This window comes from Heterodontus francisci, chromosome 7 (assembly GCF_036365525.1).
Source record: "Heterodontus francisci isolate sHetFra1 chromosome 7, sHetFra1.hap1, whole genome shotgun sequence".
In the NCBI taxonomy this organism is placed as follows: domain Eukaryota; kingdom Metazoa; phylum Chordata; class Chondrichthyes; order Heterodontiformes; family Heterodontidae; genus Heterodontus; species Heterodontus francisci.
Window position 1 is genome coordinate 73281573 of NC_090377.1, and position 26064 is coordinate 73307636.

The 26064-nt window shown below is 41.6% G+C and overlaps 1 protein-coding gene across 4 annotated transcripts in view; it reads right to left on the reverse strand.

Moving 5' to 3' along the window:
• The window catches only part of LOC137372060 (neurabin-1-like), a 169742-nt gene that overhangs the window by 100006 nt on the left and 43672 nt on the right, over nucleotides 1–26064 (reverse strand). For all 4 annotated transcript variants that reach the window (XM_068035419.1, XM_068035418.1, XM_068035417.1 and 1 more), the window contains exons 3-5: nucleotides 9659–9791; nucleotides 1270–1390; nucleotides 208–312 (exon numbers count right to left, since the gene is read on the reverse strand). In XM_068035419.1, coding sequence (XP_067891520.1) covers nucleotides 208–312; nucleotides 1270–1390; nucleotides 9659–9791 — 359 coding nt within the window. The remainder of the gene's footprint in view (nucleotides 1–207; nucleotides 313–1269; nucleotides 1391–9658; nucleotides 9792–26064) is intronic.

Genomic DNA, 26064 nt, shown 5'->3' on the forward strand with positions numbered 1-26064 from the left:
TGTAGCAAAGGTGCAATCAAATAAGTATAGTAAAGGAAGATCAAGTTGAACTGGCATAAAAATACTGAGTGACATCACTCTCCAATTTTAATCCAGGCACTTGCATTATACTGATATATCCACATTAAATCCATAAATGAAAATAAATCTGTGTCAGTGTATGACCACCAGTGCCATTGCTTAATTTTCTTTATTATAATCACTTACCTAACTATGCCTTTAGTGTTCTTCAATACAGTAGCTGCAAAGATTTGTGTGACACCAACCAAACTAACACCGTCCACTTCAACTATCTGATCATTTACCTGGATTCTGCAATAAAACAACACATGTACTTATGTTCTATGATGCATTATATTTTAACTTCTTTGTAAATTTCAAGCAGCTATGGATACTGATACCATGCCAGTATGATTCTCCAAAATGAGGCAGATTTCCTCAAATATTTCAAGCTAATCAAACTGGATAAAAAAGAGGCGCCTATTTTCACTTCAGTCATCTCTTGTAGTAACTGATCCTGCAGTTTTAGACACTCATTACATTGCTGTTTCGAAGTACATCATACTCGAATCTGAGTTGCAGCAAGAAAATCAAAATGTTGACAAATTACGAAAATACCTAAAACAATGACAGAAGGTAGCAAATTACAACTGTCGTTTGAAAATTGAAGTGAATACACTGAATGGATCTGAAACTTTAGTGGTAATTATAATTAAAAAAGCAGTAATAAAACATAATGGAATCCACTGTGGCAATACAGTACAGCAAAAACAGTGGAAATCTAAAATTCTTTATCATGGGATTATTGAAATCTGAATCCCTTTCTTAGCTTTAATTGAACTTCTGTTGGAATGAGAAAAACATATGTCACAATGAAAGGTTTATAACACTTAAATGAGGCTGGACTGAATTCAACAATTGCTGTAGTGCTTTCTGCTCTTCCAAATATCAACATCTTAAAAGTAGTTGCCTCTTATACAATTTTATACAAGGACATACAAATTTACTGGACTCATTTTAGAAAATGATCTGCAATTTTATGAACAAAATCATAAGTTTATGAAAAAAACTAGAAATTTGTTCAGTGTAAGCCAGTCAAAAGGTATAATGTATTTGATCCAAAAATTGAACTTTTACATCAATTGTAAAAAATGTACATGCTATATTCTTTCACAGATGCTATAACATGAAAATCTTTGTGCTGTCTGAAATTCAAATGTAGATACTACAAAAAGTAAAAGGAGTTAAATTAACTGGTTATTATCTTACCGTTTGTCTCTATATGCTGCTCCACCCTCAGTGATAGTTTTCACAAAAATCCCCAGCTTTTCAAGTCCTTGATCTGCTCCTACACCCATTCCAATAATGCTAATTCCAAGACCACCTTCACCTAAAATTCAGATGAACTTGTAAACACTTGTTGTAAATCGATGACAAAGTGCATTTATATAGCATCTTTAAAGTAGTAAAATATCCCAATTTACTTCAAAAAGTGTGGATGGGAGTCAGATATCAGGAAGTAATGGGGGGGGGGGGGGGTGGAAAGAGTTAGGTAATGTGGCTGAAGCCAGTATCAGAGCAGTAGGAACAGGAGTAGGCCATTTTACCTTCAAGCCTGTTCCACCATTCAATGAGATCATGGCAGATCTGTGACCCACCATTGACTAGCAAATCAAATTAGTCACAATACTGTAGAGGTGGAATTCTTGGAGTGTATACGGGATGGTTTTCTGGACCAACACGTTGAGGAACCAACTGGAGAACAGGCAATCCTCGACTGGGTATTGTGTGATGAGAGGGGAATAATTGACAAACTAGTAGTGCGAGACCCCTTGGGGATGAGCAACAATATGATCAAGATGGAGAGTGACGTAGTTGATTCTGAGACAAGGGTCCTGAATCTTAGTATAGGAAACTACGAAGGTATGAGGTGGGAGTTGGCCATGACGGATTGGGAAACGTTACTTAAAGGGACGACGGTGGATAGGCAATGGCAAACATTTAAAGAGCGCATGGATGAACTGCAACAATTCTTTATCCCTGTCTGGCGCAAAAGTAAAACGGGAAAGGTAGCCAAACCATGGCTTACAGGGGAAATTAGAGATAGCATTAGATTCAAGGAAGAGGCATATAAATTTGCGAGGAAAAACAACAGACCTGAGGATTGGGAGCAGTTTAGAATTCAGCAAAGGAGGACCAAGGGATTGATTAAAAAGGAGAAAATAGAGTACAAGAGCAAGCTTGCAGGGAACATAAAAACTGACTGTAGAAGTTTCTATAGGTATGTGAAGAGAAAAAGATTGGTGAGGACAAATGTAGGTCCCTTATAGTCAGAAACAGAGGAATTTATTATGGGGAATAAAGAAATGGCTGACCAACTAAATGCATACTTTGGTTCTGTCTTGACAAAGGAGGACACAAATATCATATCAGAAATGTTGGGGAGCACAAGGCTTAGTGAAAGAGAGGAACTGAAAGAAATCAGTATTAGTAGAGAAATGGTGTTGGGGAAATTGATGGGATTGAAGGCCGATAAATCCCCAGGGCCTGATGGTATGCATCCCAGAGTACTTAAGGAAGTGGCCCTAGAAATAGTGGATGCATTGGTGGTCATCTTCCAAGATTCTATAGACTCTGGAACAGTTCCTACAGGTTGGAGGGTAGCTAATGTAACCCCACTATATAACAAGGGAGGTAGAGAGAAAGCAGGGAATTATAGACCAGTCAGCCTGACGTCAGTAGTGGGGAAAATTCTAGCCTTCATTATCAAAGATTTTATAGCAGAGCACTTGGAGAACAGAGGTAGAATCGGGCAGAGTCAGCACGGATTTACGAAACGGAAATCATGCTTGACAAATCTACTAGAATTCTTCGAGGATGTAACTAGCAGAGTTGATGAGGGGAAGCCAGTGGATGTGGTTTATTTGGACTTTCAGAAGGCTTTTGACAAAGTCCCACATAAGAGATTAGCATGTAAAAGTAAAGCGCATGGGATTGGGGGCAGCATATTGCGATGGACAGAAAATTGGTCGGCGGACAGGAAACAAATAGTAGGGATAAATGGGTCTTTTTCCGAATGGCAGGTAGTGACTAGTGGGGTACCGCAGGGATCGGTGCTAGGACCCCAGCTATTCACAATATACATTAATGATTTAGATGAGGGAACTAAATGCAATGTCTCCAAATTTGCAGAGGACACAAAACTGGGTGGGACGGTGAGTTGTGAGGAGGATGCAGAGAGGCTTCAGGGTGATTTGGACAAGTTGAATGAGTGGACTAATGCATGGCAGAAGCAGTATAGTGTGGATAAATGTGAGGTTAGCCACTTTGGTAGCAAAACAGGAAGGCAGATTATCTGAATATAAACTGAGCTATAAACTGAGAGAGGGGAATATGCAACGAGACCTGGGTGTTCTCGTACACCAGTCGCTGAAGGTAAGCATGCAGGTGCAATAGGCGGTAAAAAGGCAAATGGTATGTTGGCCTTCATAGCGAGAGGATTCAAGTACAGGAGCAGGGATGTCTTGCTGCAATTATACAGGGCCTTGGTGAGGCCACACTTGGAATATTGTGTGCAGTTTTGGTCTCCTTATCTGAGGAAGGATGTTCTTGCTATAGAGGGAGTGCAGTGAAGGTTTACCAGACTGATTCCTGGGATGGTGGGACTGACGTATGAGGAGAGATGGAGTCGGTTAGGATTATATTCGCTGGAGTTAAGAAGAGTGAGGGGGGATCTCATAGAAACCTATAAAATTCTAACAGGACTTGGCAGGGTAGATGCAGGAAGGATGTTCCCAATGGTGGGGGGAGTCCAGAACCAGGGTTCATAGTCTAAGGATACGGGGTAAACCTTTCAGGACAGAGATGAGAAGAAATTTCTCAGTGAGACTGTGGAATTCACTACCACAGAAAGCAGTTGAGGCCAAAGCATTGTATGTTTTCAAGAAGGAGTTAGATATAGCACTTGGGTCTAAAGGGATCAAAGGGTATGAGGCGAAAGCGGGAACAGGCTACTGAGTTGGATGATCAGTCATGATCATAATGAATGGCGGAGCAGGCTTGAAGGGCCGAATGGCCTACTCCTGCTCCTATTTTCTATGTAACATAAATCTAAGGGATATGGGGCAAAGGTATTATCAATCTCAATTTTAAAGTTAACAATTGATCTAGCACTGATTGCCGTTTACAGAAGAGTGCTCTAAATCTCTACCAGCCTTTGCATGAAGAAATGTTTCCTAACTGCACTCCTGAAGAGTCTGGCTCTAATTTTTACACTATGGCCCCAGTCCAAGACTTCTCAACTAGCAGAAATACTTCACCTCAATGTACCTTATCTGTTCCCCATAATACCTTGAATACTTGAATTAAATCACTGCGTAACCTTCTAAATTCCAGGGAATACAATCCTAGTTTGATTAATCCCTCCTCATAGATTAAGCCTTGGAGTCCAGTTATCATCTATGCTGCACTCCCTCCGAGGCTTACATATCCTTCCTAAGGTGTGGTTTCCAGACTTGTTAACAGCACTCCAGGTGTGGTCTAACCAGGGCTTTGTATAGCTGAAGCAGGACTTCAACCCCCTTTTATTTGATTCATCTAGTTATAAAGGCCAGCAGACCATTTACCTTTTTGATTATTTTCTGTATCTGTTCATGGCATTTTAATGATCTGCGTATCTGGACCCCAAAGTCTCTTTGGACCTCCAGTGTTTCAAGCTGTTCCCAATTTAGAAAGTACTCCATTCTATCCTTCTTAGGTCCAAAGTGGATGACCTTACATTCGCCTACATTCCCCAGATTAATTTTCCAGAGTTTTGTCCATTCACTTAAACTATCACTTGGTAATTTTGCTCTTTCATCTACACTGCTTAGAATACCATATATCCTTATGCCATTGATAAATTTGGATATGAGCTTTCTATCCGATCATCTAAATCATTAATGAATGCAGTGAACAGTTGAGGCCCCAACACAGATTCTTGTGAGACACCACAAGTCACACCCTGCCAATTAGAGTACCTGTCCATTATCCCTACTTTCTATCTCCTGCCACTCAGACAGAGCTAAGCGATCCCATAACCAACGGATCAGATCTAAGCTCTGCAGTCTTGCCACATCCAGCCGTGAATGGTGGTGGACAATTAAACAACTAACTGGAGGAGGTGGCTGCACAAATATCCCCATCTTCAATGATGGGGGAGTCCAATACATCAGTGCGAAAGATAAGGCTGAAGCATTTGCAACAATCTTCAGCCAGAAGTGCTGAGTTGATGTTCCATCTCGGCCTCCTCCTGAAGTCGCCAACATCACAGATGCCTGACTTCAACCAATTCAATTCACTCCTCGTGATATCAAGAAACGACTGAAGGCACTGGAAACTGCAAAGGCTATGGGCCCTGACAATATTCCGGCCATAGTACTGAAGACCTGTGCTCCAGAACTTGCCGCACCCCTAACCAAGCTGTTCCAGTACAGCTACAACACTGGCATCTAACCGGCAATCTGGTAAATTGCCCAGGTATGTGCTGTTCACAAAAAGCAGGACAAGTCCAACCCGGCCAATTACCGCCCCATCAACCTACTCTCAATCATCAGTAAAGTGATGGAAGGTGTCATCAACAGTGCCATCAAGCAGCACTTGCTTAGCAATAACCTGCTCAGTGATGCTCAGTTTGGGTTCTGCCACGGCCACTCAGCTCCTGACCTCATTACAGCCTTGGTTCAAACATGGACAAAAGAGCTGAACTCGCGAGGTGAGGTGAGAGTGACTGCCCTTGACATCAAGGCAGCATTTGACAGAGTATGGCATCAAAGAGCCCTAGCAAAACTGAGGTCAATGAGAATCAGGGGGAAAACCCTATGCTGGTTTGGAGTCATACCTAGCGCAAAGGAAGATGGTTGTGGTTGTTGGAGCTCAATCATCTGAACTCCAGGGCATCACTGCAGGAGTTCCTCAGGGTAGTGTCCTAGGCCCAACCATCTTCAGCTGCTTCATCAATGACCTTCCTTCAATCATAAGGTCAGAAGTGGGGATGTTCACTGATGATTGCACAATGTTCAGCACCATTCGAGACTCCTCAGATACTGTAGCAGTCCGTGTAGAAATGCAGCAAGACTTGGACAATATCCAGACATGGGCTGATAAGTGGCAAGTAACATTCGTGCCACACAAATGCCAGGCAATGACCATCTCCAACAAGAGAGAATCTAACCATCTCCTCTTGACATTCAATGGCATTACCATTGCTGAATCCCCCACTATCAACATCCTAGGGGCTACCATTGACCAGAACCTGAATTGGAGTAGCCATATAAATACCATGGCTACAAGAGCAGGTCAGAGGCTAGGAATTCTGCAGCGAGTAACTCACCTCCTGACTCCCCAAAGCCTGTCCACCATCTGCAAGGCACAAGTCACGAGTGTGATGGAATACTCTCCACTTGCCTGGATGGGTGCAGCTCCAACAACACTCAAGAAGCTCGACACCATCCAGGACAAAGCAGCCCGCTTGATTGGCACCCCATCTACAAACATTCACTCCCTCCACCATTGACGCACAGTGGTAGCAGTGTGTACCATCTACATGATGCACTGCAACAATGCACCAAGGCTCCTTAGACAGCACCTTCCAAACCCACGACCACTACCAACTAGAAGGACAAGGGTAGCAAATGCATGGGAACACCACCACCTGCAAGTTCCCCTCCAAGTTACACACCATCCTGACTTGGAAATATGTTGCTGTTCTTTCACTGTCGCTGGGTCTAAATCCTGGAATTCCTTTCCTAACAGCACTGTGGGTGTACCTACCCCTCATGGACAGCATCGGTTCAAGAAGGCAGCTCACCACCACCTTCTCAAGGGCAATTAGGAATGGGCAATAAATGCTGGCCTGGCCATTCAGCATTCATCCCATGAATGAACAAAAAAAAACTATTTCCTAACCTGGTCAACAATTTGTCTCAAATTCCATGAGCTTCAACAATCTCTTATGAGGGATTTTATTAAATGCCTTTTGAAAGTCCCTATAAATAAAATCCACAGTCATTCCTCTGTGCACTACTTTTCAAAAAATTCAATAAATCAGATTTGTCAAGCATGACCTACCATTTACAAATCCATACTTTCTGATCAGCTGAGAATGTTCAAGGTGTTCAGTCAACCTATACTTAATTATAGAATCTAGTAATTTCCTAACAGATGTTCGTCTGACTGGTCTAGAGTTCCCTGATTTTCCTGTGTCATCATTCTTAAATATAAAAGTGGCGTGCACAATTTTCCAATTTCAAGAAACAGTTCCTGAATCAAGAGAGCTATGGAAGATTATAGTTAGGGCATCTGTCATGTTCTCACCTACTTCCTTTAAAAGGAAGCCATCAGGTCCTAGGGATTTGTTGCCCTTTAGTGCCATTAATTTCTCCATTACTGTTATCTTGGTTACGTTAATTTTGTTGGGTCCATGTGGCTGATTCAGTAATAGTTTCCTGTCTGGTGTGAACTGTTCCCCTACTGTAAATACTGATGCAAAGTAATTATTCAGCATGTCCACTGTTTATTTATTTTCATTATCGCCACTGTTATCAGTTTTCAAGGAGCCCATATTTCTTCTGATCACCCTCTTTTCCCTAATGCAATTGTAAAATTTGGGTTGATTTTGATATTCCTTGCAAATTTCTTTTCATACTCCTTTTTGTAGCTCTTGCTACCTGCTCTGTCACCTTTTACTGCTCTTTGCTTTGTCATGCGCTAGGATCTGTGCTTTTTTTTTTGCACTTGTTTATGTTTTTTCTTTTAGTTTTATGTTGTCTCTTACCTCTTTAGTTGCCTGCAGCTAATTTTTTGGCAAATAGAATTCTTGCCGTTTAGTGGTATCAACTGATTCTGCATCACGTTAAATTTTTTTTTGAACACCACCCTGATCTTCTGTCATTTTACTCATTAACAGATTTGTCCAGTTTACTGTGCATAGTCTCTATCGCATCCCATTGAAATCAACTTTACCTAAATCTAAAATCTTAGTAGCTATTTCATGTTTCTCCCTTTCAAACACTATGATGAACTCAATCACGTTATAAAAAAAGCAAAATACTGCAGATGCTGGAAATCTGAAATTAAAAACAAGAAATGCTGGAAATACTCAGCAGGTCTGATATTTCAATCATATTATAACTGCTTGAAAACGTCATTGATTGGCTGACTGTGGGTGCGGCCAATATCCATGCACTGTTAGGCTGTTAACTAAACCTGGCTCATTCCTAATTCTAATAGGGGATGTCACTTTGTTGGTTCTAGGATACGTTGTTGCAGAAAACTATCCTGCACATACTCAAACAATTCACTACCTTTCTGACATGTGCTCATCTGCTTATCGCAATCTATATCAAAGTTAAAATCCCCCATTCAAGCCCTGGCTACACTTTTGCCTAATCTCAGCATTTGTACAAACTACCACTTCACAGATATTATCGGGGATTTGATACACACCTGCTACAGTTTTGAATGCTTTTCTATTTCTTAATTCTATTCAAAGTCTCCATTGCCTGTTTACCTCTCGTTATATCCTCTATCATTGAAGTTCATTAAATCTTTAAGCAGGTTTTAAGGAAATTCTAGAATGAAGGCGCTTTCTAGTGGAAAGCTGTGACACCAATCTCTAAGACTATGATGCAAGTTTGAGTCTTGGGAGATTGACACACAGACATTGGGTTGCATATAGAACATTATTGTGCAGATAGAAAGTTAATAGCAGAAGCTCTGCGCTTTAAAAAAAAATTGGTTGAAGACTTGGAACATTTAGTATGGGTCTGACCATATAAAAGCTTTCAAACCTAACACTACTGAAAGGCAGCATACAACAGGTTGGTATTTTGCACACATTTTCTTTCTCCTCAGGAATTACTGGCAGAGAATACAAATATAGGGTGTTAATTCTTAAACAAAATTGAAGGCATCCTCATTCTTTGAATAGAGCATAACTTTCAAATAGATCTTCATGTTACCTAATGGAAGACCATCACAATTTTTTGGGACAATGACCCACGTTGGTTTCTCCCTAAAAGATTGCGGCACATTGTCTAAGAATGTGGAAGATGAATGAGTGAGAAAATAAAACGTACTTTCAATTTAAATAGAAATGTGGACATATTGGAGGATGTTTTGCATATCTGAGACAGAAAGACCAATGAGATTGCGCTGGAAATGACTAGAGAAAACAGGAAATTAGTGCACAACATCAAAGAGAGAAAGATACAATACTTCAGTCACATCATTAGAGCAGAAGGTAGACACAGACAATTATTGGAAGGAACAATCAATGGAAAATATAGGAGAGGGAAGCAGAGAAGAAAAATAGTGACAGACATAATGGACTGGATGCAGTTGGCCTATGCAGAATGTGCAAGGACAGACAGAGGTGCAGATCCATGACAGTCAACCTTCTGGGAAGATGACGACACTAATGAACGAATGAACCCAATTGAAAGGTATTGGAAAGGATTTAAATATCCTTCCAATTGCAACTATTGATTGGCATTTTAGATTACATCTGGTCATTAAATACTTCTTAAAACAAAGTACGTTTCTTCTAAATAATAAGAACTTGAAGATCCAGATGCAGAAAAGCTTTAACCAACAAAGCAGCTACTTAAAAAATACCTACCCTTCTCAATTTCAACTGGAAAAACATCCATTTTTTCCACCCTCTTCTCCAACTCGTATTCTGCTGATGCTGCCACAGGGTCAACTTCCTCATTGCGCCTATCATAGTCATCATTTGAGTAAGTACTATAAACCTGAAAAAGATAAAATACAATGGCATTGCAAGTGTGTTCCACAGGGGCATTTCATAAATCAACTAATTTCAGATCCCCTCCAATGCGTTCTTACTGTAATTACACGAAGCAGCTTTATAATCATCAGGAAATTGCTACTGACCAAAAATGCATTGCTGCTATTCCATAATCAATTACTTTCTTTGTAATAGCCTTCAATATTTTCTTACAGGTATATAGTGCAAGATTGACACTTAAAATTATTTTCTCAACTTGCCTGTTTATCTGTCTGAAGTCTTTATTTAAACCATAAAAATTAAGTGTCAGCTTGACTCATTCAGAAAGTCATAGGTTCAAGCCCTGATCAAGGACTCGCATACATAATTTGGGCTTACACTCAGTGCAGTTTCAAGGGAGTGCTTCATTGTCAGCAGTGCAGTCTGTTCAACTGAGGGCCCATCGGCCTATTATGGTGAATGCAAAACATTCTATGGCACCATACAAGGAAGAAATTAGTTCTTCTGGATTCCTGGCCAACATTCCACAAGGTGACCGTCAAAAAGAGACTGACTGGTCAGTCATCTCATTTACTGTTTGTGGGACTATTCTGTATGCAATTTGGATGCTGTGTTTGCCTGTGCAACAGTGACTGCACTTGAGTAATTTATTGGTTGTGAAGTACTTTGGGATAGATACAGTGCTAATACAAATGCAAGTATATTCTTTTCTTCCAACTTAACTTAATCATTTACATAACAATCTGTATAGCTCAGCAAGTTAAAGTTTAACACTGGCAAGCCTACTGTTGCCTAGCATTACTATAAAAGCACTGAAAATGTCAAATGCCGCCAAGACTGTTATGAAGGTGCTTCTGTTTTTTGTTCAAAATATTTTTTTAAAGGAATTCAGTCAAACTGAATAAATGTTGGACCAGTTTTTTTTTTAAGAGCAAGCCATCAAGGGGGCACTGAAAGAACTGGTTTGTCAATGTTACTGGTTGTCACATGACTCCAGTTAAAGATAGAACAGAAACCCTGGTAACAGAGGCAGAGAAGTGACAAGCGCCCCTTGATTGGACAAGACCAGCAGCAGCAGAGCACACCTGGGAGGGCAGAAAACTCACAAGCATTTTGGTTATTGTATCAGTAGGTTTTTACCTTCTGGAGTGAGTGGCTGATAAAGTTATCCTGCTGCTGAAGAAGCGAAAGGAGAGAAGACCACAACCCAGCTCGCTTTCCAGCAACACTCTTTTAAAAAAAAACCCTGAGAAGTCCACTGTGTCAATTCATCTAGTCTCCTGTCTTTGAAGAAAGACTGCTAAATTACTTCTCAACACTGCCTGAAAAGAACTGTTCCAAAAGATCTCAGTGACCCATCTATGTATACTCAGAAGTTAGACTGTATGCCAGCTTTGGAACAACATACCTCATCTGCCATTTTTCAAAAATCTGCCCAAGTGTTTTTTTTTGTCTGTAACAGCTCTGAATTATAAAAATCCCTTTCTTTTTGGTTAGCCGGTGTGTGTGTGTGTGTGAATAATGTGAATAAGGTAAAAAAAAACGTTAAAATTTCGATTAGTGTGTTTATGTTTTACTTCAATACAGGTTAAGATTTGTTTTATAATAAACTGATAATTTTGTTGTTCATTAAAGAAACCTGGTTTAAGCGTGTTCTATTCTGGGAAAAATAGAGTATATGATTGACCGTATTGATAAATGGGAAAATTTAAAATGTGTTGTGACCTATGAAGTGGGACTAGAATAAACAGTGCACTCCTCCCACCTCAGTCATAACACTGTCAGTTCAGCCTTCCAACTGAACAACTCAAAGGCCAGGGAAGAACTTCATGTCCAGTTCTGCAGCCGACCCAACGTCAAATACCTTGTTAACACTCTTGACCATACATTTACCTACCGACAACACCTCCAGAACACCGGAAACAAGGTCAAGATGAGAGTGCATCTCATAAGGAAACTGGCGGGTACCACCTGAAACAACAGAGCCAACACACTACAAACTGCTTCACTCGCCCTGGTCTACCCAACAGCAGAGTACCGCTACTCAATCTGACTCAGGAGCCACCACACAAACGTGGTAGATATCCACCTCCGAGAAATCATGATTATTTCTGGAACATTGAGACCAACACAGCTCGAGTGGCTACTTGTGCTAGCACACAATGAACTTCCTGATGTCCCTAAGAAAATATTCTCCTCAAAGAACACAATTACAACCAAGGCAGGAGCAATGCACTGTCAATTCAGTCCCATTACTACACAGGTCACAACATATTATTAAAGTTTCCCACCTAACGGAAATTAGCCAAATTAAACACTTTATTAACCCCCAGAATAAAATGCACCAAACCAGGCATCTTTAAACAGCAACAAATTAACTATTAAAAAAACTAAATCTTGAACAATATTGAGATAAATCTATTTCGCCTAACCTTCATGCACACACACATACATTCAAAACCAAAGGTTAACCGGTTACAAAATGATGTTTAAAATTAGAGCTGTTTCTCAGGTATAAATAAATAACTATGTTCTAAGTGGGCGGCGCAGTGGTTAGCACCGCAGCCTCACAGCTCCAGCGACCCGGGTTCAATTCTGGGTACTGCCTGTGTGGAGTTTGCAAGTTCTCCGTGTGCCTGCGTGGGTTTGCTTCGGGTGCTCCGGTTTCCTCCCACAAGCCAAAAGACTTGCAGGTTGATAGGTAAATTGGCCATTATAAATTGCCCCCAGTATAGGTAGGTGGTAGGGAAATATAGGGACAGGTGGGGATGTGGTAGGAATATGGGATTAGTGTAGGATTAGTATAAATGGGTGGTTGATGGTCGGCACAGACTCGGTGGGCCGAAGGGCCTGTTTCAGTGCTGTATCTGTAAACTAAACTAAACTAAGTCCTGGTGATTTATATTCACGGTTCAGTGAGGTGTCCCAGAGTCGAATAGTCAGATGCCACTCGACGTCTCCAGGCGAATTTGACGAACAGCCCGTAATGGATAGGCGTTCAAAGCAGGCTATAGCAGGCGTCACACAGATCTTGTGAGGAGTATAGCAACAGGTCCATTTAGATTTTGAATTAGCAGTCTATCAGTAGAAATGTTACTGAGAATTCCAGAACTCCCAGGAACACAAAAAGGCAACAGAAAGTCACTCCTGAGGCAGAGACTTCTTAGAGATTGGAAGTAAAAAGGAACTTGCTACCTCCAACAATGCAACAATTCCTTTTCAGGGTATTTTTCCTCTTCAGGCGAAACACAGCCTGTAGACCAATGTAGGTTTTCTACTGAGAGAGACAAAATCCTTCCTTCATGGAGAGCACACTTTGTTGGACTGCCAGTTCAAACTGGTTCCAGCCAGTCTTTACCCACAGTCAACTGATACAATATGGTATGTGACCTCTCTCTCTCTTGCTGTTGCCTAAGAAACAGGCTTGCTGCTTGCATACACTGTGCCCAGGAAATATAAAAGCATCTCAGTCTTAAAGGTACACAGTCCCCCATAGTTTTTAACAGGAGAAAAAAAAAACACTCCCATGACAACACCACCAGCTGATAGCTAAAGAAGCACTCCCATTGATTTGACTTCAAAAAAACCCCACGTACTTGCCTGAAATCTCGTAGCCCCTACTGGAACACACTCTACACCCTACAAACTGACGACTGCCCTACCTCTTGATAGCAGTCAACCAGGTGGTGTAATAACATCCCCAACGGCAACCTGGTAACTGACCCAAGTGAAGACCACCCAGGTTTCAACCTTCCACGGAAAATCTGGACAACCCTCAACCACTTGAGGACAGGCCAGGGAAGATGTGGTTACCTGCTCCACAAGTGGAACATGAGGACCAGCTCAAATTGTGACTGTGGTCATCCAAGTCAGACCATCGTCCACATCCTGAACTCTTGCCCTCAGAGATCCATTCCCGATGGCATCACAACCATTCACCCTGCCTCAGCTGAAGCCATTGAATGGATTGTTAACCTCAACATCAAACTATAACTGCTCCCTCAGCCATACGAATACATACTGAAAATGTGACCCTATTCTCAGCTTATTAACAACTTGTTCCGCCTTCCGATAGATTTAGCTTCTTTGGTTTCTATTCATAGGACAGCAATCTAAAACCCGAAATTCATCTTTTTCAGGTTCTGTTGAAGTGTCAGAGACCTGAAACGTTAACCTTACCGTCCTCTCTCCACAGATGCTGCCTGATCTGCTTAGTATTTCAAGTCTTTTCTGAAATCATCTTTGCTGTCCTTCACGAAATTATGTTGCCAAAATATACATCTTTTTCTTAATACAAAAACCACAATTAAATATATTTGATTTGTGATCTTATTAATCCTTTAATTTTAACAGAATTTTCTTGAATTTACCTTCTTTGAATTGACTTATTTAGCTGAATATTTCGTCAAGAAAACCCTATATGCCAAAGGATAAATATTAATTAATTGGTTGAAAATTTACATTCAATTTTTACTGGAGGAAATCTTGCAGTAACTTTTTAAAAACTAGCAGCCAAGATGGCCACCGCAATTTGCATCTGAAATACCAGGAGATCGAACTGGAGACAAAAGTCGAACCAGAATCCCAGCTAGAACAATGTTTTTGCTGACTGAGTAGATTATCCAGATCATTCTCGTTAGCGGGACATTCAAAGTCATCCTGAGGCATTCATAAGTGGAGACGTCCCTCCAGGAGGTAATATTGACACCACTTGAAAGCACTTTTGGATTTTAGACTTTGGCCCTCATTAAAAATAAAAGGCGATTGAGAAAACCATGTAACCGTGTGTCCATCTCTGAAAAAACTCGGAGTTTTGTCACATACAGCAGAAACAGGCAGTAACTCAGTGTGCAGCAGCAGAAGGCTGCATGCTTCCCTTTCTCGCTTTCTCTCCAGAAAACATCAAGCTGAAAACTGTCTGTGCACCCTCCAAGCCTACAGACTGCTACAGCCAGAGACCAGGGAATAGAGCGAAGTTCAATTCTGCATCCAAGATAACCCTAAGCAAAGCAGGCAAACCACAATGTGCACTTTGACCAACCAAGACTTCAAGAATACAAATCCAGTTAGAAGACTAGCGAATCATCCAGCCTCAGACTGTATATTTAACTTTTATTTATTCTGGACTTTAATCCAACCACCAAATCTATTTTTCCCTCTGTAATCTATTTGCGTGCATGCGTGATTCTTGTGTGAATGGGCAGCATTTTTAAAAATTATTTTTCAATTGGGTTAGCTTTTTAAGTATAGTACACTTACCTCTTTCTTTTTAAATTCAAGAAAACCTGTCCGATTGGTTCTTTCACGCTCACAGTGAAGGAAAAAGGTAAAACACTCACAGAGGTGGTTAGCACAACCACTGTTTATAAGGAATAAACCCTTTTGCAGTCAAATAAGAAGAAGGGCAAGAAAGGAGCCAGAGACTCCCCTCCTCACCTGGCCATAACAGAAATTTGGGGGCTCGAGTCCGGGAACGTAACCCAACGACAAACGATAAATTGGATGTTTGAAACCAAATTAATTCCTAGTAAAAACTTGAAACTGCTAGAATACTAACATGTTCACACTTGAGGCCAGTACCTTCCTAAGCCAGGGTGAAGTAACTTGGGATATGTTAAAGGCCCTATCCATTGAAGAGTTGAGGAATATAGCTGGGCAGTCAGGGATTACTTTCCGTGCAAAAGCTAAGAAATCCGAAATCCTATGATTTGTGGCCAACCATTTTTCACTTGAAGATTCAGAAACAGGGTCAGAGTCAGAAACAGACAGGGTAATGTTACCAAAATACAATTAGAATAGGAGACTAGAATTAGAATTCCAGAGAGAGAAAGAGCAGAGAGAGTGTCAAGAAAGGAAAAAAAACGGAAGAAAGGGAAAAAGAGAGCACTTTCCAGAGGAGGAGGAAAGAAAACTAAGGGCGGCTTGAATTAGCTAGGGGGCGACCTTGTGCACCCAGTGAAGGCATGGCTAGTGAGGAAGCTACCCCTATCTCAGGACCGTGTGCTGAGCGCTTAAAGTTCTCCCAGTTGATTCCAAAGTTCAAAGGGGGGGATAGGGAAACATTTTTCGTCACTTTTGAAAACTTGCAAGATGGCTGAAATGGCCGGCCAAGAGCTGGAAGCCGTTGCTACAAAGCAAGCTGACAGGAAAAGTCCATGAGGTTTATTCACAGTTGCCAGATGAAAGTTCAACAGATTACGAGGTGACTAAAAATTCTATCCTGAGGACATATAAGCTAGTACTGGAAGCGTACTGCCAGAAATTCCAAACCCTCCGGGAGCAGACTGACTAAACTTACCTCGGGTTTTAAAGAGTCAAGCAGCTTGCTTTAAGGGCACTTAAGGTACAGCCCACATATGAAAACCTCAGAGAGGTGATCCTTCTCAAGGAATCTAAAAACTCACTTCCCCTTTCTATTAAAACCCAGTAGGACGAACGGAAGGTTCAAAGAGCCAGGCAAGCCGCAGTTCTGGCTGATGCATTTATCCTTATCCCAAGGGGAATCCCTTCCCTAACCACTCCCACAACCCCGAAAAGGATAAAAGGTGGGAGGGTGACAGGAACCCGAGCAGCCCTGGGTGAGAACAGAAAGCTGGACACACAGGGGGCCCTCTTCAAGCCAAAAAAAGACAGTACTGACAGCAGGCGTGAGACCCGAAGACCTGGGTGTTTCCACTGTAACAAGACAGGGCACCTTCAAGCTGACTGCTGGAAATTACAGGGAAAATCTGTAGAATTAATCAGGGCACACCAGACCACTGCAGGAGAAGGGGCCCTGATGGAAAGCACAGCAGAGCAGGCTATGGCTTTAACTGCGGCAGTAAGACCCAGTAAACCTACTGCAGAGTACGGGAAAATCTAACAAAATCCCTGAAGATTGTCAGGATTTTGTATCCCAAGGAAAAGTGACCCCATACCCCTCGAGTGAGGCAAGCAAACCCACAGTCATACTCAGAGATACAGGGGCCACCAAATCCCTTCTGCTGGGGAAAGACATGACCTTGCCCCCAGAGAGGGCAGTAAATGCTACAGTGTTAGCGAATGGTATTGGAGGGTGGTGTATGCCCATACTTTTATATCGGATACACTTGGAGTGCGACCTAGTTTCAGGACCAGTAACTATGGAGATTGTCCCTAGTTTACCTGTAGATGGGGTCGACCTGCTCCAGGGTAATGATCTGGTGGGGGCAAAGGTGGTAGTGTCCCCAGTAGTTTTAGAGAGACCGAAAGAGGTCAGGGAGACCGAGCAGTTGCAGGAGAGGGTCCACAGTACTTCATATGACTATATGGTGACTTGGTCCATGGCCAAACAAACTCCATCAGAGGAAGCTGAACTGGCACTGCAGACAGATGACCTTATTATATGAAATCTTCTTTGGGAAGTTAGAGGACCCAAAGATCTTCCCTAGTTGAGGCTCAACAAGCCAACCCAATTTTAAAGAAGTTAGCACATCTGCTCAAACTGAAACTGAAGAAGAGGCAGCCCCTGAGGGCTACTATTTAAAGAATGAGGTGCTGATGAGGAAGTGAAGACCTCCTCATAGACCTGTGTACAAAGAGTAGACAGTGCTTCACCAGACAGTGGTGCTGCCGAGGTACCGTAAAGAAATACTAAGAATGGCCCACAAACTTCCATTGGCTGGACATGTCAATGTAAGAAAAACCACATAAGACTGCATTTTGACTGGCCTAAACTCCACAAAGATGTGGTGGAATTCTGTAAAACTTGCCAAACGTGCCAGATTGTGGGGAAGCCCAAATCTGCAATCAAACCCACACCCCTAATCACCATACCAGCTTTTGGGGAACACCTCAGCAAAGTGCTGGTGAATTGTGTGGACCCTTGCCAAAAACAAAATGGGACAGAAAAGCACAGGTCTGTCACACAACTAGTGAGGAAGGGAATGAAAAGGACAGTGAGGACAGGTTAAAGGAGGGCTGGGAGGACTCTCAATTGGAACCCCCTACTGTCCCATTAGTCAACAATTAGGGGCGGCACAGTGGCGAGCACCGCTGCCTCACAGCTCCAGCGACCCGGATTCGGTTCTGGGTATGTCTGTGTGGAGTTTGCAAGTTCTCCCTGTGACCGCGTGGGTTTCCACCGGGTGCTCCGGTTTCGTCCCACAGCCAAAGACTTGCAGGTTGATAGGCAAATTGGCCATTGTAAATTGCCCCTAGTGTAGGTAAGTGGTAGGAGAATTGAGGGAAGTTGGGGATGTGGTAGGGAACATGGGATTAATGTAGGATTAGTATAAATGGGTGGTTGATGGTTGGCACAGACTCGGTGGACTGAAGGGCCTGTTTCAGTGCTGTATCTCTCTATGACTCTAACACTGAAATGTTGGGAAAATTAGATTTCACACTCTCCTACGTAACTACAGGCCAAGGAGGCGCCCTACCTAAGCTGCTAACAGCATTTCCAGAAACCTGTAGGGTCAAGGAAAGTTCCCAAAAAGGCAGTGAGGGTAATGCCTCACCTAGTCTAAGTGCCGCAGGAGAGTGTAGTGAAAGCTGGACAGACATCTGTGAGCAGAAATGTCCCAGAGTGTATGGGGCAGATTAGCAATGAAACCCTCCCCACAGTAAAGGGAAGGAAAAATGCCCTGAAGTAAACAGCACTTTTGTGACTCACCAAAAAACTAAAAGTGAGGTCGGCGTGGATCTACCCACCGAAGAACCCAATGATCGGGTCTCAAATCCCAAGCTAATCAAATCTAACAATTTCGCTTCAGAATTATGCAAGGGCCCAGAGGAAATCTCAGACACCTCACAGGAGCTAAACACCAATTTATTACCCAATGCCACCATAGGGAGAAAACTTATCATCAAGGTATTGGAACCTGAATGGTTAAAGCCACGTGTTGCAAAAACAGCAGTTGAGGGGTTAAAGCTTGTACATGCAAGAAAATTTGCCTTAAGCAATAATGGAAATGTGCAGACCCTAAGCTTCACCAACAACCATACGTTTATTGAGATGCACAACCCCAGGGTAATACAAATTGATACAAAAAATGGTAACCCTACTTGACAGTACATGACCATTCCAGACAAAACCGCAAAAAATTATTAAATCAGCATAGCTGCTGTAGAAGTTCTAAGATTAATGAGTGAATGAGGAGTGAGAGAGAATGCATGTGTGTTTTCTTTATTTTCTTTTCAGCCCTTTAATTAAATATTCGTATTGTCACATTTCATTCCGCATGGCACGGTGGTGTCACGAAAACCCTATATGCCAAATGAAAAATATTAATTTCATTGGTTGGAAACTTATATTAAACTTTTAATGGAGAAAATCTTGCAGTTAACTTTTAAAAAAAACTAGCAGCCAAGATGGCCACCGCAATTTGCATCTGAAATACCAGGATTTCGAACTGGATCCAACAAGAAGCCCAGTCAGAACAATGCTTTGGATAACTGCGTAGATTGTCCAGATCATCCTCATTAGCAGGACATTCAAAGTCATCCTGAGGCATTCATAAGTGGAGATCTCCCAACAGGGATTAGCTTTTGGGTTTTAGAGTTTTGACCTCATTAAAAACAAAGGGAATTGAGAGAACCATGTGACCATCTGTCCATTTCTGACAAAACTGGGAGTTTTGTTACACACAGAAGAGACAGGCAGTAACTGTGCGTGCAGCAACAGAAGGTTGCGTGCTTCCCTTTCTCTCTCTCCCACGCCAGAAAACATTAAGTTGAGAACTGTCTGACTGCGGACCCTCCAAGCCTACACATTGCTACAGCTAGTGACCAGGGGAAGAGAGCCAACTACAATTCTGCCTCCAAGAAAACCCAGAGCAAAGCGGGCTAACCACAATGTGCACTTTAACCAGCCAAGACTTCAAGAATACAAATCCAGCTGGAAGACCAGCGAATCATCCAGTCTCAGCCTGTGCATTTAACTTTTATTAATTCTGGACTTTAATCCACCTACCAAATCTATTTTTCCATGTGTAATCTATTCGCGTGCGTGAGATTCTTATGTGAATGTGTGCATGAATGGGTAGCGTATTTTTTATTATTTTTAAATCGGGTTAGATTGTTAAGTACAATAAACTTACCTCTTTCTTTTTAAACTCAAGAAAACCTGTCCGATTGGTTCTTTCATGATCACAGTAAAGGAAAAAGATAAAACACTCACAGAGGTGGTAAGCACAACCACTGTTTAAAAGGAATAAACCCTGCTGCAGCCAACTAACAGGAAGGGCAAGAGGGAAGCCTGAGACCCCCCCTCCTCACCTGGTCGCAACAATTTTTTTCCCATTCCAGCAGTTACAACATGTACTGAGATATTTTCAATGCTTAGTGAACCACTACATCTAGATTTTTCTCCAGTTCACCTTAGTAAATGATGTACGTTTCATTTTGTAACCATGTTTTTGATAGATTTTAGTACCAAATATCAAATTTCATTAGTAATTTAATCAGGCTGATTGTCAAGTTTTGTCGATCTCTATTTTATTCTTTTTCTTCAAACATTCAATTTTTCCACACTCCACTGGTTCTATTCACTAGCTTTTCCACAGTGTTAGTTTGAGCAGGATCCCTTCTTAGCTCACTTCTGTCTTTTTCCAGTTCAGCATCTCTATCTTTGACTCTTCATTATCCTTTTCTAACTTCACACTATGTGTGGTCATTATTTCCCACTTGTTCTCCTACTCTCATTAGCTATCTGCCCCATTTAATTGCTCCAGAAATAAATCAAGCAATGCTTCATTCATCATTCGACGAGACACATACTGATCAATAAGCAGCCCACATTGCATTCTAAAATGTGTTCTCCATCTTTCTCACTTAATATATTAACTGTCCCAAAATAGACTGGGATAAAGTTAACAGCACTCAACATTATTGTCCTGTTACTCTTCAATAACCTCTAAACACAGTCGACAAGTTGTTTATCTCCATTGCTCAGTGGCCTATAATGCACACTTACAATTCTTTTATTTTCTTTCCTATTCCTTAATGATATATATCTGGATTCTGTCTTAATGCGATGCCCTACAGCATCATTGCATTCTAGCACTGCCACCCAGACCCTTTTCTTCTCCTCTATATTGCTGAAAATGTTATAATGCTCAAGAAAGCAAAATGAGCATCTCATGCAAAAAGAATTACAGCCAATAATCATTAATATAACCCCCCAACTTTTGAAAGTTAGATTTTGAATTTTTTTAGATCTACAGATAAAGGTTTATTTTTAAATCCACTCATTATAATCAATTCTATTGACTCCTCAAAGAATTCCTATAAATTTGTTAAGCAGGAGCCTGGAGCCTGAATACTTAGTAAATGCATTCTGATTGCTGCTTTAGAGTATCCTCTGTCCTCAGATTCAAAGTGATTGACTAAAGAACCAAAGACAACATGAGGAAAAACTGTTTTATGCAACTACTGGTTACAATCTGGAATGCATTGCCTGCAAGGGTGGCAGAGGCAGATTCAATTGTGGCTTTCAAAAGTGAATTGGATAAAAGAACCTGAAGGGAAAAAATCTGCAGAGCTATGGGGGAAAAGGACAACGAAGTACAATCAGCTAAGCTGCTCCTGCAGGGAGCCGGCACAAGCTTGAAGGCTGAATGACTTCCTTCAATGCTGTAACCATTCTATGATTCATTCTATACGATCATTAATTGAAACAGCCCTACAATTTCTACAGCCAAAACAATTACTGAAATAATTTTAATCAGGATTAGTATAAGACTTAAAGTAATTATTTTCTTTATAACATTCTCCAGTATTTTTATACAATAATTCTAATCTCAGCAAATTAAGATCACAGCTGTGAAAGTACAAGTGCCCACTCTTTGCGCCTGTGTTGCAAGTAACTGTGTCATTGCGCCCAACTGTCAAGAAAACCCTATATGCCAAATAAGAAATATTAAACCATTAGTTAGAAACTTACATTAAACTTTTAATGGGAAAACCCATGCAGTTAACTTTTAAAAAAAACTGGCAGGCAAAATGGCCATTGCAATTTGTATCTAAAATACCAGAAAATCAAACTGGAGACAAAAGTCTAACAAGAAGCCAAGCCAGGACAATGCTTTGGCTAACTGAGTAAATTATCCAGATCAGCCTCGCTAGCGGGACATTCAAAGCTATTCTGAGGCATTCACAAGTGGAGACATCCCTCCAGGGTACAATCACGGACAACACAGTGGGCGGCACAGTGGCGCAGTTGGGCGGCACAGTGGCGCAGTTGTTAGCACCGCAGCTTCACAGCTCCAGCGACCCGGGTTCAATTCTGGGTACTGTCTGTGTGGCATTTGCAAGTTCTCCCTGTGTCTGCGTGGGTTTTCTCCAGGTGCTCCGGTTTCCTCCCACAGCCAAAAGACTTGCAGGTTGGTAGGTAAATTGGCCATTATAAATTGTCCCTAGTATAGGTAGGTGGTAGGGAAACATAGGGACAGGTGGGGATGTGGTAGGAATATGGGATTAGTGTAGGATTAGTATAAATGGGTGGTTGATGGTCGACACAGACTCGGTGGGCCGAAGGGCCTGTTTCAGTGCTGTATCTCTAAATAAAAATAAAATAAAATAAAAAATACCACCTGAGAGGGGTTTTGGATTTTAGACTTTGGACCTCATTAAAAACAAAGGAAATTGAGAGAAGCATGTGACCGCCTGTTCATCTCTGGAAAAACTGGGAGTTTTGTTACACAGAGAAGAGACAAGCAGTAACTGAGTGTGCAACAACAGAGAAAGCTGTGTGCCTCTCTTTCTTTCTCTCTCCCCAGACAGCATCAAGTTGGAAAACCGTCTGCGACTGTGGACCCTCCAAGCCTATAGACTGCAACAGCCAGAGACCAGGGGAAGAGAATCACCTTCAAGAAAACCCTGAACAAAGCGGGCCAGCCACAAAGCGCACTTTGACCAACTAAGGAATTCAAGAATACAACTTCAGCCAGAAGACCACTGAATCATCCAACCTCACCAACAGTATATTTAACTTTTATTTATTCTGGACTTTAATCTGACCAAAAAAATCTCTTTCCACTTTGTAATTTGTGTGTGTGTGAGAGTGTGTGTGAGAGTGTGTGTGAGAGTGTGTGTGAGAGTGTGTGTGTGTGTGTGTGTGTGTGAGTGTGTGAGAGTGTGTGAGAGTGTGTGAGAGTGTGTGAGAGTGTGTGAGAGTGTGTGAGAGTGTGTGAGAGTGTGTGAGAGTGTGTGAGAGTGTGTGAGAGTGTGTGAGAGTGTGTGAGAGTGTGTGAGAGTGTGTGAGAGTGTGTGAGAGTGTGTGAGAGTGTGTGAGAGTGTGTGAGAGTGTGTGAGAGTGTGTGTGTGAGAGAGAGAGAGAGAGAGAGAGAGAGAGAGAGAGAGAGAGAGAGAGAGAGAGAGAGAGAGAGAGAGAGTGTGTGTGTGTGTGTGTGTGTGTGAGTGAGTGAGAGAGTCTTGTGTGAATGTGTGCGTAATTGTGTAGCTTTTTAAAAAAATTATTTTTACATTGGATTTAGATAAAGTACAATAAACTTACCTCTTTCTTGTTTGAACTCAAGAAATCCTGTCCGATTGGTTCTTTCACCATCATAGTGAAGGAAAAAGGTAAAACACTGAGGAGGTGGTGGTGAGCACAACCACTGTTTAAAAAGAATATACCCTGTTACATTCAGATAAGAGGAAGGGCAAGAAGGGCCACTGTGGGCCCCCCTCCCCTCTCACTTGGCCGTGACACTAATCATAATGCATATGTTCAACGTAAATGTGGTGATGAGAAGCCATACTACCAGTAGGGATAAGGTATTCTGGATTATACATTTGAACTTTTTGACTATGAGCAATTTCTAAATAGAATTAACGTAGAAAAGCAGTGGAAAGCACACACCAGAGTGGACTGGCAACAGATGAGAACAGTACCTCCAGAATGAGCATTTTGGGGGGGGGGGGGAAAGGAGGAGCAGAACAATTCAACAGAAGTGCAATTAAATAAATATAAACTTAAAAGTTAATGATAGTTTAATTAAGATTTCTCGTCGGAAGGGACATTTATGCGTGGTTCATGCAGGTTGTAGAGTTTTGAGTAGCAGACATTAAATCAGACAAGCAAATCTGTGGGAAGCATCTAGAACAGAAATTACTCAAGCTCATGATCATAAAGGCAAAAAGGCAAAGATGAAGTAAGTCCGAAACATCAAGAAGTGACAGTAAGAGTTCCAGTGGTTAATCAATCCACTACAATAGGGAACCTGTGGTGGTAGAGGAAGAGGTGGTAATTATCCACAAGTCAGGAAAACCAACAGGCTAAAGCAGTAATAACTAGAGCAAATTATCCTCTCCAAGTTTAAAGCACTGCCTTTTTGTGTAAATGGTGAGGACTCTGGCAGGACAAACAAATAGATTACAACAGCACAAAAACAACACAAGGGTCCAGATTTAGTGGGAAAAATATCAGGGAGAGTATCGGCACTCACCGTTATTAAAGAGGAAGTCAGACAGCACATCTGCATATGTGCAGTTAAACAAAGAAATCAGGAAGTTGCTGTCCAAATTGCTCTGCTCCTCCAGAGGCTGTACTATACCGGTATCGTGCCGAGACTTGATATACAAATACATGGTAGGCCTGGATTTGCTGTATTTATACAATAGATACCCATTAAGTACAGCAGGAAGAAAGAGTTAGGGTTTGTCCATTCAAGTGTCAATGAATGTTTAACAGTGCAATAAGCAATGTTCCCTCTAAGCAGTGTGAATGTGCAGCAATCAGAACATGCCACGCACAAGCAACATTTCCATTAAGATGCGTGCATGTGTGGCTGCGCAACATTCTTAAATGGACCGCGCAGCGCAACAAGCTGGCCATGCACTGCAAGCAGAAATTAGACGAAGCATTGGTGATAAGTCTTAATTTCTGCCAAACAACCTCTCTAGCACTGAAAACTTACTTTTATAAGTGTGGAGTCTCATTCCTTCAGATTTTAATTATTACTGGTGACTTAATTTTTTTTTTTACTTTTTCTGTGTCTTTTATCTCTCTCAATCCCATTTTCTTTCCTGTATTTTGTTTTCTATACATGATTTGACATTGAATTAACCATTCCAACTTACACTTCCTGGTTTAGACTCTGCAGGTCTCAGAAAGAATTCTTCAATCTGACTGGTTAAGAAGACACTATTGCTTGCCTTGTTCACACAGATCCCAGAACCCTTGTACAGGGCGCCACACTATGTTGGCTCTCTAATAATTACAAGTTCCAATCTAAAAGTCCACAGAAGGTCTGTAGGCAAGTATAAGTGCAATGAATGGTTAGTGCTGCTCATTCACCAAACACAAAATTTTGACTAAGGTGACTCAGAAGGGGTGGGGAAAAATAGATTAGCAATTCAGTTAGGATTACAATCATAAAGCGGAACATGATAGTTAAGAGGGAAGGACATTATTTTTTGAAATCCAGCCAGCATTTCCCACATTCTTTGCTGCCTTCCAGATATTAGGTTAAGGAACAGCTTACATTTATATCGTACTTTTATGTAAGAATATGTCTCAAGGTACTTCAAAAGAGCATAATTGGCACTGAGCCATACAAATATATTAGATGGGAAGATTAAAAGCTAAAAGAGGCAGAGTTAAATAAAGGTCTTGAAAGGAGAGAGAGATGTGGAGAGGTTTAGGGCCAAGATGGCTGACACAGCTGCTAATGGTGGAGCAAAGGGTGATATGCAACAGGCCAGATTTGGAGGAATACGACATACTCAAATTGCTGTGGGAGGTTGCAGATATAGTGAGGGGGGAGTGCACGGAGGGAATTTGAACATGAGGATGAGGAGTTTAAATCAGAGGCAGTGGTGGACTGGTAGCCAATATAGGTCACCAACACAGGAGTGATTTACTTTGAATGGGGGAAGGCTGGCTGATGTGGAAGAGCAGAGGGATTTGGGGGTTCAGGTTTACAAGATGTAAATTTGCCAGAATATTTCCTGCCCATTGATAGAAGAGGGACTGCTGAATCTAGTCTGGGGAAATAAAGTTGGTCAAGTGGAAAACGTCACAGTAGGGGGGGAGAATCTTGGGAATAGTGATCATTGTATTGCAAAGTTTAGATTAGTTATGGGGAAGGACAAGGAGCAATCTAGAGTAAAGATATTTAACTGGAGGAAGGCTAATTTCAGTGAATGGAGGAGAAATCTGCCCTGGGTAAAGTGGAGTCAAAGTAATGGGGGAAGATAGTGGTGTAGTGATGTCACTGAACTAGTAATCCAAAGGCCCAAGCCATGCCCTGAGGACACTAGGTTCAAATCCCACCATAGCAGCTGGAGGCATTTAAATTCAATTAATTAATAAA